The sequence below is a fragment of the Miniopterus schreibersii genome, assembly GCF_964146895.1.
Source record: "Miniopterus schreibersii genome assembly, chromosome: 17".
NCBI classification, from domain to species: Eukaryota; Metazoa; Chordata; class Mammalia; order Chiroptera; family Miniopteridae; genus Miniopterus; species Miniopterus schreibersii.
Genome location: NC_138117.1, coordinates 1,052,947 through 1,072,522, shown reverse-complemented (window position 1 = coordinate 1,072,522; position 19,576 = coordinate 1,052,947). Strand labels below are relative to the sequence as shown.

At 53.5% G+C, this 19,576-nt stretch overlaps 1 protein-coding gene across 1 annotated transcript; it reads left to right on the top strand.

Annotated features, from left to right (window-relative positions):
• Positions 1-535: 535 nt before the first annotated feature.
• On the top strand, positions 536-15,864 carry CA2 (carbonic anhydrase 2). The gene is made up of 7 exons (XM_081116949.1): positions 536-925; positions 1,930-2,127; positions 10,573-10,691; positions 11,146-11,238; positions 12,908-12,970; positions 13,767-13,922; positions 15,146-15,864. Exons 1-7 carry the CDS (start codon positions 892-894, stop codon positions 15,263-15,265), a joined length of 783 nt encoding a protein of 260 aa, XP_080973075.1. The 5' UTR covers positions 536-891; the 3' UTR covers positions 15,266-15,864.
• The last annotated feature ends 3,712 nt before the right edge of the window (positions 15,865-19,576 follow it).

Genomic DNA, 19,576 nt, shown 5'->3' with positions numbered 1-19,576 from the left:
TGGTTGAACTTGAAACTGGGTAACAATGTTTCAATTCCTCGACTACTCTTGAAACCTCGGTGGATTTAATTGCTTACGGGAAAGTGTTACTAGTTAACGTGAAAATACAAAGATACCTTTAGGAACTACATTGTTAAAAGTCTAAGAAGCGGTTTCCTAAGGGCAGGGGTCTCATCGGCTCGCGGGCTGTCTCCAGCGGCGTCAGCGGTCCGGGGTTTGGGAGGAGACCCTGACACCGCGCAGAGCGTTGGGGGGCCCCCTCCGCAGCCCTGACGCCGGCTCGTCCGTCACCCCCGCGCCTCACCTGGCTCCGTTCCGCAGCCGGCCAGCGGGGGGCGCGGGGCTCTCCGCATCCCGCCTCCCCGACCGCATCCGCGGTTTGCCCCAAGGTCACAGCTCCGGAACGAGCTCGCCGGCCGGGGCGGGACTCCGGGTGGCCCTCGGGCTGAGACCCCGGCGCGGGCGGAGCCCGGGCTCGCGGCCAGGGATGCGGTCACAATGGGCAGGGGAGGGAAGGCGCGGGGGGCCCCGCGGCGGACTCCGCGCCCCGAAGGGAGGCTGCACGCAGCCGCCCCGCAGCCCCGCGCGCCCCGGAGCGCGGAGCCGGTGCCGCCCAGGGACCCGGGCGCGGCCGCGGGAGAGGCGCTGCCGGCACGGCGGGCGCAGCGGAGAGGGCACGGTCCCCGCCCGGCCCGCCCTGCGCGCGGGGACACCTCCGCCCTCACCTCCCCGCCGCCAGGTCCGCCGGGCCCCCTCCGCGGCCGCCCCCAGCACCAAGTTGGCGGGAGCCTATAAAAGCCCGTGACGGCGAGACCGCGGACACACCGTGCCCGCCCCGAGCCGCGCCGCTGGACCCGCGCCAACTCCTGCCCAGCCCGACCCGCCGCCACCATGTCCCACCACTGGGGATACGGCCCGAGCAACGGTGAGTGCCCGGGCCGCCGGCCCTCACCTGCCCTGGCCGCGGGAGCCCAGGTGCCCCGGCCCGGTGCCCATCGCCCCAGCGCCGCCCCGCGCGCGGGGTGCCCCCGCCCCAGCCCAGCCCCCATGCGCGGGGGGCCCAGCTCCCGGGCCCTGTCCCCCGCCCGGAACCCCCACGCCCGGCGCGCACAGGGCCCGAGTGGGGCGCAGCCTTAGCTCCGGACGGGAGGGCAGTTCCTCGGGGTCCCCCAGCGGAAAGCAGACCCTCCTACCTGGACCTGGGAGAACCGAGAAAAGGTGGTAACGGGAATTGTTAGGTGTCGGTGACAGAGAAATTAGGAGCCCTGGCGCCCCCGCACCCCATCCTCAGCGCCACCTGTAGCTAAGGCTCTGGCACCACCTGTCCCGGGGCATTTCTCAGGCCGGTTAGAGCCCTTTGCCTGGTCTGAGTTCACCCTTCATCTCTGGACCCTCATGTCAGGAGGCGACCAGGAGCCCGGCTTTACCGCCCAGATCTGGGTTCCCAGAGCCTGCAGTCCAAACAGCAGGATGTGTCTTTGGGGGTTGGGGCTTCCTGGGCTGTGGGGACCCGGGCCATGGGGGGGGGGCCTGGCCTGAGCAGCGACTGCCCTCCCTCCAGCATCAGGACCCCGGGGTTCAGCCCCCACCTGCCGGGATGTCTGAGTGAGCTCACAGGTCCCAGATCCCTGCCTCCCGCCTGCCCAGTGTCTGCCCACTGCCGGGCTGCCCGTCAGCAAGACCACATGGAAACGGGGAGTAGCTGTGTGGCGCTCACCACGTGCGGGTGCCAAGCCTCGCAAGTCTCTGCGGGTAGATGCCATTATTAGCCCATAATAGAAATGCGGAAACTCAGGCAGGAGTGCCCCCTCCCCCGTTATTCTGCTCAGTGGTGCCACCAAAATGGGAACCGAGCAAAACTGCCCTTCCCTGGGGATGTGGGGGTGCCCATCCCCACACTGGGGGCTCACACGTCCTTTCTCATCCTAGGACCTGAGCACTGGCACAAGGACTTTCCCATCGCCAAGGGCAACCGCCAGTCCCCCGTGGACATTGACACCAAAGCAGCGGCTTACGACCCCGCGCTGAAGCCTCTGAGCATCTCCTACGAGCAGGCGACGTCCAAGAGGATCCTCAACAACGGCCACGCTTTCAACGTGGAGTTCGACGACTCCCAGGACAAAGCAGGTCAGTGTCTGAAGCATGACCAGCTCCTTTACCCAAAAGCTGTTCTCCCAGCCGAGTGGGGGGGACCCCTTCTCAGCCCTGAAGAGCCACCCTGGGACAGGTGCCAGGCCCGGAGGGGCAGGCCGATGACCTTGAAGTGACCTAGGGCTGTTTCTCCCAGGACCGGTCCTGGTTTCCTTGCAGGGCACCGAGAAACTGGGGTATGGCTCTGAACAGTCACAAAAGGCAAGGCCCCCAGTAGGAAGGACCAGCAGTGACGAGTTTTGCAAAATTAGAACTTTAAGTTCTGCGCGTCCCTCTCACATCAATGTTTTTCTCTCCCTTCCTCTCTCTCTAAAAATTAATGGAAACGTGGCCTTGGCTGAGGACTTAGAAAACCTCAAAACACACCAAAATTCTTGGAAACCGTGTTTCCTAGTATTTCCTGGGCATCGAGCTGGTGTGATAAAGGTGGCTTTGTACCTTGGTATGTGCCCAGAAATTCACCCCACAGACCACAATGGTTTAGAGCTGGTGGACGTACTTGGCCCGTTCCTGCCAAAACCAGTTACCATCAGTCGTGGGCAGGCCGCTGTTCACAGGACACCCATGGACGTGGCGTTTTTCCTTGTTTAGAAGCAGAGCGAGCCATTCGGACGCGGTAGCCGCTTTCTCTGCCCTCTGGTGCACGTTAGAGCCAGAGCCTTATTGTCCTGAGCGCCGTCCCCTGCAGGTCATTGGAGGCTGCTGGACACGGGCGGGGGGGGGCGCTGGGACCAAGTGAGGAAGACCATTCGGTGGTGCCGTCGAAACTGCAGCAGCGACGTGAAGTACTAGCAGAGCCTGTCAGTGTCCTCACGGCCGTTGGCATCAGGCTGACTGCTCCTGTTCGGGACCTACCCCGAGGCACTTGCACGGTTTGGAAAAAAAACCTTCTTTCCTGTCCCTTCTCCCTTTGAAAAGTTTTTGACGCTTGGCTTTCTAAAATAGTGATTTTGGAAGACAATTATATGGACAATACAGAGAGGACATGAGAAGTGTTTTCAGCCTGTGTCCTGGATCACCTCACCCAGGACACACACCCAGGCACACGCGTGCACATGCACACCCAGGCACACACGCACACACATGCACTCTGGCATAGCGCCGTGATTTACTGGATGTTGAGTATTAGAATCAGCAGAGGTGCCCACTGGAGTCTCTCCTTTGGGGTTTCCTCTGTTTCTCCTTCCCAAGCACACCTCCAACCCCAAAGAAACAATGCACGGCTAAGTTAAATGTAAGGGAAACAATTCCTTTCCTTCATATGAAGAACACGGTCCGTTTAGATTATAACAGGACAAGGCCAAAGGTCTGGGTGGTATTGTACGTATAGAAAGGATGCTATAAAACTTTATGTTTAGTTATTTAAAAACCAAAAGAAGTCAGCTACTTTAGTCTGTAGGTGTCAGCTTTTTTTTTGCTTTTTTTTTTTTTTTTTAAAGAGACACAATGTGCATTCAGTGTTGCCAGTGAGTCATTGTTCTCAGCGGGTGTACCAGTTACAGACCTCCCTGGATGCTACAAAGAATCCAGTGCAAAGTTAGAGGCCAACCCAATGCTTAAAGTCTTTTTTGGAGCAATGAGAAAACAAATGGAGCCGAGATAAACATTTAGTAATACGTATTTTGGGGGAAAGTGGATTTCGGCACTTAGTCTGGCGGCTGTGGGCCTAGACCGGGGTCAGATACAGCTCTACCACGCACTGGCCCAGCGGCCCCGGAATGGCAGTAACCCGACCTCGGGGTTTTCGTTTTCTCTCTTACCTGTGAAACTGGAGTCAGGGTAGCGTCCACCAGGCAGGAAAGAAAGTTTTTACTGAGCTCTAAGGTGACCTCCCTTCCCTGGGTGGTGGTGTAACGTTTTATTTTTCTATGTTTCTGAGCATCCCATGCATTATATTAACTTTAGCATGCGCTGGCTTCATCCCTGACGCTGTTATGTGGCCATACGTCCTACCGGCACCTGTCGCGTCCTGGTGGGTTCTGCCCGAGCGGGACCTGAGAGCCGGCCTGGTTCTCCTCTCTCCTGGGAGGGACGTGCATTATTAAAGGGCACCGTGCTTAGACTGCGAAACGTGAAAACCAAGTGGTTTCGTCTAGGTTGGGGCTCAAACCACATCTCCAAAGACGCGTGTGCGCTTCACTTGGTTCTTACTTTAAAAATTCTCGCTAACACAGTGAAATGCAAGGTCAGCCAGGCGCCCTGAGGGCAGGCGGGGGGCCGGTCCCTGTCCTGCATCCAGCGCCCTCGCCAGGCGTGCCTCCCGTAGGACGAAGCCGTGGGCTGGGACAGTCACTTGCAACAAGGACGTCTTTCAGGGCTGTGGGAACGTGAGGAGGCCGGGAGCTGGCCTGGGGCAGCAGGGAAGCCTCCCGGGGCAGGTGGGGGGGTAGGTAGGACCCGGGACTTCGGGGAGAACAGCACCTGCTCGGCACAGGCAGGCAGGCGGCTGAAACAGGACACGTGGACGTGGAAGGACCTGCTCCCCTCACACGTGAAAGAGTCCTTTGTAACTCTGTCCAAACACTGCAACATCTTCGGTTGTTTCAGTTAAACAAAGAAGCTTTTTTTTCTAGGATGCAGAATGTATTAAATATTGATGTTAAGGGAAAACACACCCACAGACTTACAAAAACAAAACCCAAGCGATCGTACCAGGCAGAGAAACATTCTTTAGACTTTTTTTTTTTAAAGATCCTAGACTCTCAGGTTAGAGGAAATGGCAGAGATCCTCTTAAAATAAACATGAAAAAACAGACGCCAGATGTAAGGAACCTGCTGGGCGTCTCCTTCCCCGTTTGTGGCAGTGAGACTAAAGGGAGATCACTTAGACATAGAAATGGAATAAAAATATGCGAAAAATAATCATAGTTAACATTTCAGAACACTGATACGCTTTTCTGTACATTTAAGTCTCAAAATAATGTATTATTTCGGTCACTCGTATTTTTTTTAAGTCAACAGTTTAACATTTCTTTTTGTCAGGAGTTATTGTTACGGTGTTAACATTTTTTTAAAATATTCTTTGCCACTTACTTTGTACTTTTAAATCCTTAAGTTCATTTCCTTCCCCCCCCCCCAGTGAGATTTCAATCTTCTAAAACGTCTCATAGATTCATATTTTCAAAAATATCCTAAATGTTATACTCAAAGCTAAATACTTGGGAACCAGGAGCTGAGCCGGCAGAATTTACTGCTGTGTTTTAGCTCCAGGGAATTCTTTTTACTCAATAGGCTATAACAAGAAGCTTGGGTTAAAGCCCTCATTCATCTTCTAAATTCCTTTAAAAACAAACCACCTTAAATTAATGAAAAATCGTTAATCCTGTTAGGGCTGTTTTTTTCATCATTAAAAAATAACTCTCCCTGCTTGAGATCCTTTATTACTAGTTTTATCTGAGAGGAAAGAACAGCAGCCACAATTCCTAATTCCTGCTCATTTATTAACTTCTATTAATGAGCTTAAAACCCTCCAGCCTTATTGCAAAGTTAGAGCAACTCTCACTGAAAAATCCATGCCTGGAATATTGGGCGAACCCATAGGACACGCTCAGCAGTTGTGTTGGTTTGTTTTTAGAAACTGGAACATTTTTATCTGTTGATATTAATTCAAGAAAGAAACGGGAAGGCGCCGAGTCCTTCTGGGCTCGGGCGAGCAGCTGCGGTCTGGGGTGAACTGGGCCCTGCCTGCTTCTCAGGAACTTGCTCTGGGAGGTTTTAGACTTTCCTTCCGCGGACGGCCGCGGGCGGAAAGGAAACGGAACCACACGAAAGGGGCTGGTCGTGCACACTGGGCGCTGTGGGCAGGACCTTACCCCCGGGCCTGCAAAACAGAACCACGCCATTGAATTAGGTTCATGACTAGAGTTTCTGTGTGTGTGTGACTCTGTGTGTGTGTGTGAGACTGTGTGTGCGTGTGACTGTGTGTGCGTGTGTGTGTGACTGTGTGCATGTGTGTGACTGTGTGTGCGTGTGTGTGTGTGACTGTGTGCATGTGTGTGACTGTGTGTGCGTGTGTGTGTGACTGTGTGCATGTGTGTGACTGTGTGTGCGTGTGTGTGACTGTATGCATGTGTGACTGTGTGTGTGTGTGTGTGACTGTGTGCATGTGTGTGGCTGTGTGTGCGTGTGTGTGTGTGACTGTGTGCATGTGTGTGACTGTGTGTGCGTGTGTGTGACTGTATGCATGTGTGACTGTGTGTGTGTGTGTGTGACTGTGTGCATGTGTGTGGCTGTGTGTGCGTGTGTGTGTGTGACTGTGTGCGTGTGTGTGTGTGTATGACTGTGCATGTGTGTGACTGTGTGCGTGTGACTGTGTGTGTGTGTGTGACTATGTGTGTGTGTGGCTACTTTCAAGTTTACAGCACATATCTTTTTTCCCCCTTTTTTTATTAATCCTCAGCTGAGGATATTTTTTCCATTGAATTTTCAGAGAGAGTGGACGTGGGAGAGACAGAGGAGAGAGAGAGACATCGATGTGAGAGACACATCGATTGGTTGCCTCCCGCATGTGCCCCGACCAGGGCCTGGGATCGAACCTGCAACCCAGGTAGGTGCCCTTGCCCGGGACTCGGTCCGAGGGCTGGTGCTCTAACCACTGAACATCCGGCCAGGGCTACAGTACATCGCTTTAGGTGGCCACAGTCTGCCTTCAGGCAACATACCTTTTCACGTCTCGCGTATGTGTTGTAAACGTGTATTTCTATCCCTCCCCCACCTTAGCTCCTGTCCAGTGTCTGCCGTGTGCCTTATTTGTACGTGTTTCTTAAGAGTTTCTTTTTTGTTCCTGTATAATTGCCATCTACCTGACTAAAACTTCTGTTCTCTTGCATTTACATTGAATTTACTGTAGTCAGAGTGACAGGTTAACATTTCACTCCGTTAAAGGGAATGGAGCGTGGGCGTCTTTTCTCGGGTTGGTCTGCGCTGACCTTGGTTTCTTGACTTTGGTGGGCAGGCCGGCGGCCGGCGGTGCAGCCGAGAAAGCAGCAGGGGATGCGGGGCTTAGCAGTTTTCCAGGTATTCACGGGAAGCGTGACCGGAAATACTGTTTTTAGTGAATTTATTTCTCTACTTCATTCATAGAAACCCCTTAAATTTTAATTTTAAGCCAAAGATGGTTAGGTTAGCTTATTTGTATTTTGGATCTGAGATTATTGACACCCACTGAGGCCTCTGTTACTCGGATGCATTTTATATTCAGTCAAAATAAAGTGATTTGGAAGAAAAAAATTAAAAAGTTAAATTTTCACTGGGTCTGATTTATCTCCGTGTGACTGTCATGAATGTCTTAATTTTCACAAATAACCTATACTTGACATGATTTTTCCACATCATCTGTATAGGAAGACAGATTAGTCTAGAAGATAATTGGTGCTGATTTTGTGTTTCATGTATTTAGTTGGTACAACTGATGGCAGGTCATGGAAAGTAAAACCAGCTGCAGCTCCTGGTGTTGAGATTTGGGTTTAAGTTTAAGGGAAAACCCTTGTCTGTTTGTCCATCCCTCGTGGAGCGTGTTTTTCTTATGCAATAAATCGTGGCCTTGTCCGAGCCCCACTAGCATGGCCGCCTTTGACAGGAAAAAAAAAATGTAGTCAGCAATTCTATTTTTAAAACCTATTTTTGCGTCAGAGAAACAGGTTTCACTTTAAAGGGGTAGTTTCGACAGTGACCTGTGTCAATCAAAATAAGTGGACTCGTAGCACGGCCTCCGCTTCCTGTCTGTCGGCCAGGCGTCGTCTTTTCTGTTTCTCAAATAAAAAAACAAATGCTGCCTTTATTATAATTTATGGCAACTTGTTATTCTAACAGTGCTTCTGAGGGACTTCAATGACTAGACTTCATGCTAAGAATTTTTTAGAAATACTAGTTGAAAAAGACCAGAAATGCTGCTTTTGATAGCAATTAACTTTAAGAATATAATAATCTCTTCTAATGGCAACAGGCTTCCAATGTCCATAGCAACATAGTTTTATTTTAATAGGAGCCAAAACAGGTCTCTCTGGTAATAACAGATTAGCCCGGAATGTGTTTAATCATTGAACCCAGAGCATTTCCCTTTTTTTTTTTTTTTTTTTTTTAGTTTTAGTAAGTCTTGTTTAGTAAAAGCTCATATATACTCTTGCCTAATTCTAAATATTATTTGAAATAAGTAAATGAAAATGGAGTCTTAAGATCTACAAGGGAGTGAATAAGAAACGGCAGTAAGATTTATTATCTTTAAATTTTAAGATTCTGATACGATTCTTTGCAGGGAAGGAAGACACATTTAGAAAGACCAGTCATCTCACATTTTATTTAACTTATTTTGCCACGTGGAAGAATTAGTGATGCTACAGATGGTTTTTATGATCAGCCAGCCAGTTAGTTTGTAGCTTTAAAAAGTTGTAAAGGAATTGATTTCAACATCAGTTTATTTCATAAACAAGTATTTTGCCTTAAGGGTATGTTCTTATGAAAACTAGGAATTCTCTCATTTTTGAAAAAGTCTATTTGGGGTGGTAAAGCTAAATTCTTCCCTTATAGGATTATGAGGTTAAAAAAAAAGCTTTTGCAATTAATTGTTATTCAGTTTCAAGAGATATGATTTTATCAGAATACATGCAAATTCGTGTTTCTCAGCAGATCTGTCATTTAACACTGTTCATAATATTTCCATTCTCTTTCCTCCTGCCCACGGAAGGCAGAGCTGCAGCCAGAGGCCCTATCAGGAGCCGCAGGGGGCCCTTCACCCAAGCGCCTCCGGCAGCCTTATCTTTCCTTTGAGCAGATGAGTGTGTGTTGCTACCTCATAAGCCCATTTAGGTAAAGAGAGGCCAGCAAACTTAGTTGTATGTCCAGAGTAAGTTTGGGCTCATTGTTTTATGAATTATAAACCAAAGCTAATAAAATACCCTTATGGGAACAGATGTTTTTAACCCCACTTTTGGAAAAAATAAAATTGAAGTAGTAGAACTAAACTAATTTTAAAAGCTTTAAGGCATACTGGTTAAATCCCATTAATACAGGGTGTCCCAAAAAATGTATACACACGCTTTGAATAATTATAAAAGCAGTGTTTATTAAAAGGCATTTCATTTTCAAAACTGAGCTATCAGCTGTTAAAGTGTGTATACATTTTGGGGGGACACCTTGTACTTGTAAGTCAGGTAAAAAGGTTTTGGAGGGGGTGGGGAAGCCACCGCCTCTTCTTACTATTTAATCTTCTCTTGAGACACTAGCTAATTATCTACAGATGGATTGTGGTCTGACAACGTGATTCCTAGGACTGATTTTACTGTAACAAAGTTCTCTTAATACCAGAATAGTGGGGTCACGAGACAGCTGCTACAGTTAGAATTTGAAATTCTCGGAGGTAATAGAGCACCTCGCCCCGCACACAGAAGGTGATCAGTACTTAGTAATCAACAATTGGATGCACCCATTTTACACATGAGGAAGGTGACGTCAGAGAGGTTAAATAAAAAATTTTAAGGGGACAAAGCTAGTCAGTAGCCTTTGAGTTTGGATGGTCCCGGCTACCAAAGGATTTGGAAAGCCTGTGTGAGGAAAACTGGATCTTATGGCGTTGAGATCAAGAATGCTGATATTTCAGAAATTCCAGCAGGCGCGACTGGGCCGCCGTGGGGCAGACCTCGGGTGGCAGTGGGGAGAGGTTCCCAGGTTTGCGCAAGGGTGCGGCAGCCGGCTCCGGCCAGCGACCCTGGGAACTCACTTCCTCCATGACTCACAGGAGGAATTAATAGCTTCCTTAAAGTTTCCTCTCTCTGCCCTGGACCTGTGACCCCAAAGCAAACCCAGGAGAGAAGTGTCACTGTGCCTAGAAAACAGATGGAAAAGCATCCGCCTTTTAGGCAACACACGAGGAAAAGAACCGGTTGCAAAGACTTTTTAAACATTTATCTTTATTATGGGAAGTATTACAGATGCCCCCCTTTCCCCCCCATTGACCCCCGCAGGCCTTCCCCACCCGTTGTCCGTGTCCATCGGTTATGCATTTACACCTATAAGTTCTCTGGTTAATCTCTTCCGCCCCCACCCCTTCCCTCTGAGGTCCCTCGGCCTGGTCCGTGCTTCCACGTCTTTGGATCTGTTTTGTTCATCGGTGTATCTTGTTCGTTACATCATCAGTGTATCTTGTTCGTTACATTCCAGTTATGAGCAGAGCTCAAGCGATACAGTTGCAAGGAGAGTGAGCTCAAGCGATACAGTTGCAAGGACTGCCTGTTCCGCACTGTGGACCAGGCCTGAGCCCAGGCTTCATTTTCAGAGTGAAAACGTTGCTACGGCATAAAAGCCGCATTGCATATAAAACAGGATTCAGATGCAATGTGTACAGTGCGTGTTTCATGAGCCCAGCATGAGTGTCATGTGTACACACGTGTGTACATACACATGCATGTGTATATTTTTACATTTCAGTGCTGAAGGGAGGGCCCCTGGAGGGCACCTACCGCCTGGTCCAGTTCCACTTTCACTGGGGTTCGGACGACGGGCATGGCTCTGAGCACACTGTGGATAAAAAGAAATACGCCGCAGAGGTAACGTATGCTCCAGTCCTTCCTGGGGAAAAACGCACGGTGATATTGAGCGTTCATTTCGAAAGCTTAACTTTGTAAATTGGACTCAACCTGGGGGCACCGCCTCTTTCACAAAGGACCTGCAGGCTCGCCCGTGGATGCTCCACGGCCTCAGGGACAGCCTAGGCCCAGAGTGAATGAGTTCAGGTGGGAGGGCCCTGTTTTCATAGAAATCTAGACGCGGAATGTGCGTCTTCCCGCAGAATAGGCAGCTCCTGTTGATGAGGTCGCTTGCTAGTGGGCCAGACAGTTCATCAGACTTAACGTGAGGGAGAGGTTGATGTTTAAACGTGCCCCTGTTCTGGAACCCTCTGGCTGTGCAGAGCCGGGGGAGGTCTGGGAGGGGGGCGCGGAGTCTGGGTCGTCCGTCCTGGTTCTGTCCGTCCTCACTGTGTGAAGTCTGTCTCCGCCGCAGCTGCACCTGGTTCACTGGAACACCAAGTACAAGAGTTTCGGGGACGCCGTGAAGCAACCCGACGGGCTGGCTGTGCTGGGCGTTTTTCTGGAGGTCAGTGGACGGCCCCGTTCTTCTCCGTTTTCAGGAAAGATGAACCAGACAGGACGTTTCTAGCCAACTGGACAGTCTGCAGAGAGCCAGGGAAATGCCTCTGGCTCTGGAATATTCTCAGGCTCACTTTCCCCTCCAGTGGGGGTGGAGATGGGACCAAAGACGACCCGGGAGGCGTCGATTAGGTGACTGTGGGGACGCACACCTGTGGGAGGGGAAATGGGCGCTAAACTGCCCACGGCGACTTGTTTTCTTTTTAACCCCACCTTAAGCTGGACGGGGCCGTTTCATGCTGGACGACGGTGGGGGAGGAACAGAATTTCCTCTATTCCCCCCCCAAGGGTCCTTCTGGCTGGTCTGATAATCAGATAGACACAAGACAGAGAAAGTAACCAAATTGAATACATACGTATGTGTGGGAACCCCAAAAACATGAGAGTAGGAGACGCCGTGCAGGAGAGGCTCTGAGGCGGGAAGGGAACATGAGCCGATAAGACACCTGGGCTGGGGATGGGGCGCGAGGCCCTGGGGGCTGCAGGAGGTCGTCCAGGCCCAGAGCAGCCCTTCGGTAGCCAGAAGTTTGTCCTGCCCGGTAGCTGTGTCAGAGGACGTTTTCTCAGATACTCTCTCGGGGAAAGGCCTCTTCTGGGTAGAATTCAAATTCTTCTAGGTACTTAAAGTGGGGGTGGGGGTGGGGGTGGGGGTGGGGGGGTCAGAAGTTTCTCTTGAGCCTGTGGCTAAAGTTGCCTTTAGTGCGAAACGATCCGCACAGCACAGGGGCGCATCCGGGGGCGACGCGCTTGGAACCCCCCTCTTAATGCTAAACCGAGAGCAGGCTCTGCAGGGTGAAGGACGGTGGCCCGTGTTGGGGAGTTTCAGGCAACAGTGGCCGAGCGGCCGGGCTGCCCTCCGGACGGTTGTAGATCCAGTGGAGAAGCCTCGGGCTGCTGAGTCACGGGCCCTGAGCTGCGTTAAGGTGGAAGCTACGGGCACATGAGACCATCCGACCGAGGCAGGCAGAGGGAGCAGAGGAGGCAGTTAGGGCCCCGGAAAGACGCCGATTAAACGGCCAGAGGAACATGAGGGGCAGCGGGGAGGCGGGCGGGCAGAAGGAAGGCCAAAGGCGGGGGATGTTGAAAGCGAGGGAGGCCCGGCCTTGTGGCTCTTGGCTGAGCGGCGACCTGTGAACCAGGTCAGGGTTCGATTCCCGGTCGGGGCACAGGCCCGGGTTTTGGGCTCGACCCCGAGTGGGGGGCGTGCAGCAGGCAGCCGGTCAACGACTCTCATCGTTGATGTTTCTGTCTCTCTCTCCCTCTCCCTCGCTCTCTCTGAAATCAATAAAAACACATTTAAAAAAAAAAAAAAAAGCGAGGGAGGACCAGAGGTAAAGTCCCACCGGAAGATTCGGGCGAGCGCTTGGCCAGCGTTCTCTCTTCTGCGGCTGGAGGGCACTGTTGACAAAGGTCGAGAGGTCGAGGGTCGTTTCAGGGGACCCCTAAGGGCGGAAGCCGAGGGCGGTCGTCAGCCTCAGGGGACGTCCTGGCGACATGGCCAGGGAGCAGGCGCAGGGTTTGGTCACTAGTTGGAGAAGTTTTGTAACAGAGCCGCCCAAATCCAAACGGGCGGGCACCACCCGGAACGCGGTCGTGCCCCTTGTGTCTTTCTGCAGATCGGCAATGACAAACCCGGCCTGCAGAAGGTGGTGGACGCGCTGGGCGCCATCAAGACAAAGGTATGGCCCCGCTTTCTGCCCCCTCCTCAGGTTTCCGGGTCCCCGGCCCCACTGGTTGTGGAAACTCCTTTGTTCCAAGGGAACGGTTCTGGTTTGACAAGTGGCGTTTGACAGAGCAACGAACCAGGGTAACGTGCTGGTTACGTGTGTGCTGAACCCGCTCGTGTTCATCCGAACGCCGATCCTTGTGCTGGTCTGATTTTAGGCTCGTGTTTAGTGCTCTTGCTGCTCACATGCAAGAGTCAGAGGCTCGGCACTGAAGGGAGGCTGAGCCCTGGCCGGCGTGGCGCAGTGGTTAGCGCGTCGGCCTACGCACCGAAGGGTTAAGGGTTCGAGTCCCAGTTAAGGGCACGTACCTGGGTTGCGGGTTTGATCTCCGGCCCTGGTCGGGGCACTTGTGGGCAGCAATGAATCGATGTGTCTCCCTCACACCCATGTTTCTCCCCCCCCCCTTCCGCTATCTCTAAAAATCTGTGGAAAAAATATCCTCGGGTGAAGATTAGCAACAACGATGATAGATACATAGATACATAGATACATAGATGATACATAGATACATAGATAGATGATAGATAGATACATAGATACATAGATACATAGATAGATGATAGATAGATACATAGATACATAGATAGATGATAGATAGATACATAGATACATAGATACATAGATACATAGATGATAGATAGATAGATAGATAGATAGATAGATATAGATACTTTAGTGGCTATTATCTATGCCTGCCTCCTACTCCAGTCCCCTGACGCTTCTGACCTGAGTGTTTGCCTTGTGCCAGGGTAAGAGCGCCGCCTTCACCGACTTTGACCCCCACGGGCTCCTTCCCAACAGCTTGGACTACTGGACCTACCCCGGCTCCCTGACCACGCCGCCGCTCCTGGAGTGCGTGACCTGGATCGTGCTCAGGGAGCCCATCAGCGTGAGCAGTGAGCAGGTGGGTTTTCCTCGGGGGGCAGGCGGTCCAGGGGGCAGCTGTGGGGTCAGGTGGGCCTGGTGGTGCTCCCGGTGCTCGGGCTGGGGAATGAGTGTGCGCGGAGCTGAGAGAAACGTGCAGTAAACACCGCTTGCTAGTGACCATAACCTTAGGCTATAAGATTGGACAAAACAGAGGATCAGGTGAGCGAGGCGTCTGTCACCTAATAAGTGATTTTTTTGTGAACACTGAGAACACGGAGGCTCCGGCAATGAGATCTCGTGCCCGAGGTTACATGGGGTGAGGAGACCCCTCAGCCCCCCGCTTGCTCACATCCAGCGTCCTGCCTTTTTGTTCGTGTCCAGATGTCCCTGAGTTCTGACCAAGGCGAGAGTCGGGCCTTGGAGAAAAGGCGCCTATTAAAACTCGTCTAGGTAGCCGGAGCGGGCAAGACGAATGCCTGGCCTCCCAGAGGGTGCCGCGTGGTCTGCGCCGGGCAGGTCATCAAGGCCTCGCGGTCACAGCGGGGCGGGTGCAGGTCACTGTGGCCGACTGTGAGTGAAGTTGACTTGTGGGGGTGACCGTGGGAATGTTACTGAACCAAAGAGCTCAGGTGAAAGGCTGTTGACTGGTGGCCGCTGACGACCTTCATTTAGATCGAGTCTCGTGTAGGGAAGGGGAGGAACCGCTTTGCCCAACAACCCCTGAGAAGCGGGCGACGGGTGAGGCTGCCTGTGTCCATCACGGGGCCAGGGGACAAGTGAAAAAGACCAGGACTTAGCTCCCAGCTCAGGCACATTCCTCCCGTGTCCGTGTATTGAAGCAGAGATGCTGCCGGTCTCTCGGCCGCCGGGCTTGCGGACCCCGGACCATTCACCTAATTGTGCGCAGGCTGGAGCTTATCTTCCCCGGGGCAGAAGAGGAGACTTCAGTTTGCATTTAGAATTATTATTTTACATCTCAGAGGCATCTTGTAGGCTTTTGATTATAAAATCAAAAGGGAAACGGAAAGTTAACTGGAAATGTCCTCCCAAGTCGCAATTTCATGCATATTTTATAGAAATGGATTCGTTCTTAAAAGCACGCGTGTGTGATCTGTACGCGATTCTGTCTCTGTTGGGGATCCAGTTAAACATGCACACAAGGAATATTGGGGTGTATTTCGAGATGTGACAGGGCCCCTACGTCAGTACTGCCGGGAACCTTTTCTTCCTAATCCTTTCATCTTTTACGGTGTCTTTTAGATGATGACGTTCCGACAGCTTAGCTTCCACGGGGAGGGGGAAGCCGAGGAGCCCATGGTGGACAACTGGCGCCCGGCACAGCCCCTGCACGACCGGAAGGTCAGGGCTTCCTTCGAATGAGCGGGTCCCGGGTCCAGCGTCCCCGGGGACCGCGAGTCTGTGGTCTCCCTGCGGCCGAGCTCGGACCCTGGCTGCGCGGAGCCCCCAGACCCAGACCCTTCACCTCTCGCCCGAGGAGAGTCCTGCGAACGTGGGAAGAGCCGGGGCGGCTGTCGCTCTTGACAGCCTCGCCGTGGCGGGCGCTTCGCTTGGGTGGTGGCCTTTCTGTGGGGAATATAACTAAAGGGGTGGGAAGAGGAGCCTGACTTGCTCGCGGTGCTCGCACTGAGATGCCGCCGCCAATAAACGGGAAAGCGCACTGAGCTCGGATCCGTTCCCTGAGCTGCGGGGCGAAAACCAGGGAGGCCAGCGTCCCGACCTGAGATGCCGTCCGGCAGAGAAACGTGAGCCTCCGCGTACCTCCGAAGCCAGGGACCTCCCGTGTGAATCCTGTAGTTCAGCGGCTCTGGAACCACAGGGGTGCGAGCCCGGCACCTCCTGTGCAGAACGGTGCAACTACAGCTGTGACACACAGTAAACGTCCACCCAGATACTATATCCTAAATAGATGCTGTATTTTAGATATATTCTCTAATAAAACCTGGAATAGTTCTCTCTTGGGCGACTGTATTTTATGCCGGGCGGTGGGTAGCGAGGGAGGGGCCACTGTGTACGTTCATAATTCACATTAATTCATGGGCAGGGATAAGCCGTCCTCATGGGCCTGCTCAGGATCGAAAGCGGCTGCACAGAAGAAAAACCCCCAAGGTCATTTCCCGTCTGCACCCGGGGGGGGGGGGATGGGCTGAATTAACAGGTGCCCCCCGGAAATAAAATCAGTGTCATCTGGGTCTATGCTGGTTTAAGCAGGGTGGGTTTTTTTTTTTTTAAATATCCTATCTCTGTGCCCACCCGGGCCCACGCAGAGGGTGCCTGGGTGCACCTGGCGGACCTGGACTTGCGGGCCGTCCCCCGGTCCTTGCTGACCTCTGACGTGGCCTGGCTGGCCTGGGCTGGCCCCGGCCTCCATCCGTGTGTGCTGACATCTGTCACCTGGTCTGGGAGGGACCATAGCTGCACGTGTCACCATCACAGCCACCGCCTCCGGTCACAAAGTCCTGTCCGCTCCTATCACGACGTAGGGATCAGAGCGTAAGGGACGCCCTGTCGCAGGGGAAGGGCCCCACAGGCACAGCCGCCTCTTCTGAGCAGGTCATGGGTCCTTGGTCCCCTCACCACCCAGATTTGTTTCTGGAAGGGGGTGGGACACAGGGACACGGGGCGCTGGCATCTTCCTGTCCCCTCCCCCCTTCACGCTGGGTCAGAAAGCCGGCCGTCCCTCTTTCCGGGGCAGGAGCGTCCCCTGCACAGCAGCGTTGACCTGGACCTTTCCCCGGGCCATCCGAGCGGCCGAGACGCTTGGAAAGAACATGGGTTTTGCAACAGGGGGTGTTGGGGAAGGTTACACAACCGTGTGAAGGTGCTTAATACTGCAAACTACGCTTACGGGGGGTAAAATGGGCAATTTTATCACAATATTTTAAAAGCCTAATGGAAGTTATGTTTATATTACCTGGTGTGTCATTCCTCGCCTCTGTTGAAAACCGGCATCTTTTACACAAAACAAATGGGCATTTATAAGCCTAAGTTAAAAGGTGGGAAGGGGCCTAGCCAGGCCCGTGGCCCCCAGGAGGGGGTGTTCGGGGGACGAAGGCCACGAGGCCACACCGGGTGCCACCGCCCGGTGGTCTGGGCTCAAAGCCGGGCCTTTCGTGTCTGAGCCGCGTGAACCCGGGCACATCCCTGCATCTCTTTAAATCTCCTGTTCTCACCTGTACGTGAGGATTACAGCACCAGCGAGCACATCACAGTCCTTGAGCCAACCCGCGGGAAGCACGCCCGGCGGCTTAGAAAGCGCGGAGCAGGACCAGCTGCGGCGGCAGGGAGCCTGGGGCCCCGAGGCGGCGGAAAGAGTCACGTCGCCAGCTTCAGCCCATCGCAGACCAGGCCGCAGCTCGCAAGCGGCCGACAGCGACTTCCCGTGTCACCCCCCTCGGCTCCTGCGGGCCCTCGGGACACCCCGTCTCGTCTCGGGCGGTGCCTCCAGGATCCACGCATGTCCTGACCGTTCTGAGGAGTCTTTTTATTTACAGGAACCAAAATGCCAGACGGGTGAAAAACAAGCATTTTCCCCATGGGCTTCCGAGTCCAGAAAGCACTGAGGCGACCGGGAAGTGAAGCCCGATGGCTTCCTCACTGCGCTGCCTCCCGAAACACGTTCACAGGCGGTTTGCGTTTAGGCCTTCACTGGGCAGGAGACCACCCCGGGTGCCCCCATCGGGCGGCAGGGCCTGGGCGGCGTCCCCGACGAGCTCCCACGGCCAGGGCTTCCTCCCCTTGGCTTTCACTTCAACTTTTTTTTATAAAGGGAGACAATGAATCTATTTCACGTTGACATTTTTTTAAAATTGATTTTTAGAGAGAGAGGAAGGGAGAGGAAGAGATAGAAACATTAAGGACCGGCTGCCTCCTGCGCGCCCCCGGCTGGGGATCGAGCCCGAAACCGGGGCCTGTGCCCCGACTGGGAATCGAACCGCGATCTCCTGGATCCTAGGTCGCTGCTCAACTGCTGAGCCACAGCAGCCGGGCGGGGTTGACGGTTTTTACTTGTTTTATTACCGACCACCCTGGGGGAAATTAATGACTCCGGAGAACTTACGTGACGCGAGCGTCCAGACGTCAGCCTGGAGGAAAACGGTTTCCCAGGCGCATTGTCACCGACGGGTTAACAGGTAAGGGGTCAGAAACACATGAAAATGAGAACGTTGTGAATAAAAGAAGGAAAGTTAGAGCCGGAAGTACAGTCGTCAGGGTCCTACTGAGGGGCGGACACTCCAACTGTGACCTCCGAGCCACACCTGTGCGGTGGGGACCGTGACGCACAGCAGCGGCTGGCGAGAAACGGGGGCTACGGGCACAGGGCAGTGCCGTCTGGCTCAGCGGAAGCGCTCAGTAGGTGGTTTTCTCATGGGCACACCCCACATAAGACCCGTTTCCCCGTCAAGCCCGGCCCAGGCCACGTCCCCGCCTGAGGACCACGGCGGCCGCCACCTGGCTGGCTCGGGCGCGTGAGGAGGAGCCCAGAGCGCCAGGCGGGCCCGGCTGCCGGGTCTGAACGCCGGCTCCGCCGTCCCTCCCTCTGAGACGGCCGGTGAGACGCGTGACCGCCCGGCCTCAGTTTCCTCACTGTTCACGGGAGGTAATTACGGTACCTGCTTGTTGGGGTCGTTTCGAGGACTCAAAGGGGTGTCCCAGGTAAAACCCTTGACACCGTCCCTTGCTCGTGGCAGGGGCCCAATAACGTGAGCTCAGATGATTAAGAATTTATGGACTCGACCTGGCGTGGAGCCGGGAGGCGGGTGCCTGAAGCGAGGGCGGAAGCCTGTGGCCTCCGAGCCGGCCACCCGCACCGCCCGGCAACGCGTCGGGGACGTTTCTTCTCTCCAAGGACTGTTCCGAGTGGACCGACGTGCGAGCCACTCGGACTCCGACCGTGTGGCCAGTGTCCACGGCCGCTCACCTCAGGGGCTGGCCAGTCATTCCAACGAGAAAGACTTTTTTTTCTTTTTGTAACTATTTTATTTTATCTTTTAAAATATGCTTGTATTGTTTTGAGAGAGAGAGGGAGGGAGAGGGAGCGAGAGAGAAACATTGATGAGGGAGAAATGTCGCCGATCGGCTGCCTCCCGCACGGCCCCTGCTGGCGATCGCGCCTGCACCCCGGGCATGTGCCCCGACCGGGAATCGAACCCCGACCTCCTGGTTCGTGGGCAGACGCTCAACCATGAGCCACACTGGCCGGGCTGAGGACAGAGACTGTCTCCCGAAAAGTAAGGTCGCCCTGAACGTTGTGAGAAGTGGGTAATACATTAGACAAAACTCGTCTTTACTGTGTTTTTCTCTGCGTAAGAGAGAAACACCCCCTCTTGGTCTAGTGAAGGGGACACCGCTGTGGACGTGGACTTGGAGGCTGGACGTGAACCTGAGCTCGGCCTTTGACCGGCCGGGATCTTGTGCATCTGACTCAGCGGCTCCAGCCAACGTCTATATTCCACCCAACAGGACGGGAAGATGACGCCACCTCACGGGGTCGGCGCGATGAGCGAGGGATGCTCACAAGAAAGTCAATAGGCTGGCGTCCGAGGCGGACTCAGCAATGTCAGTGTCTCCGGTACTTAGTGGGAATCAATAATGCACCTGCTCCGATTGCTTAAAAAGCTACAGTGTTTACCAAAACTTTTTTTTTTTTGAGTAAATAACCTCAACCGCATT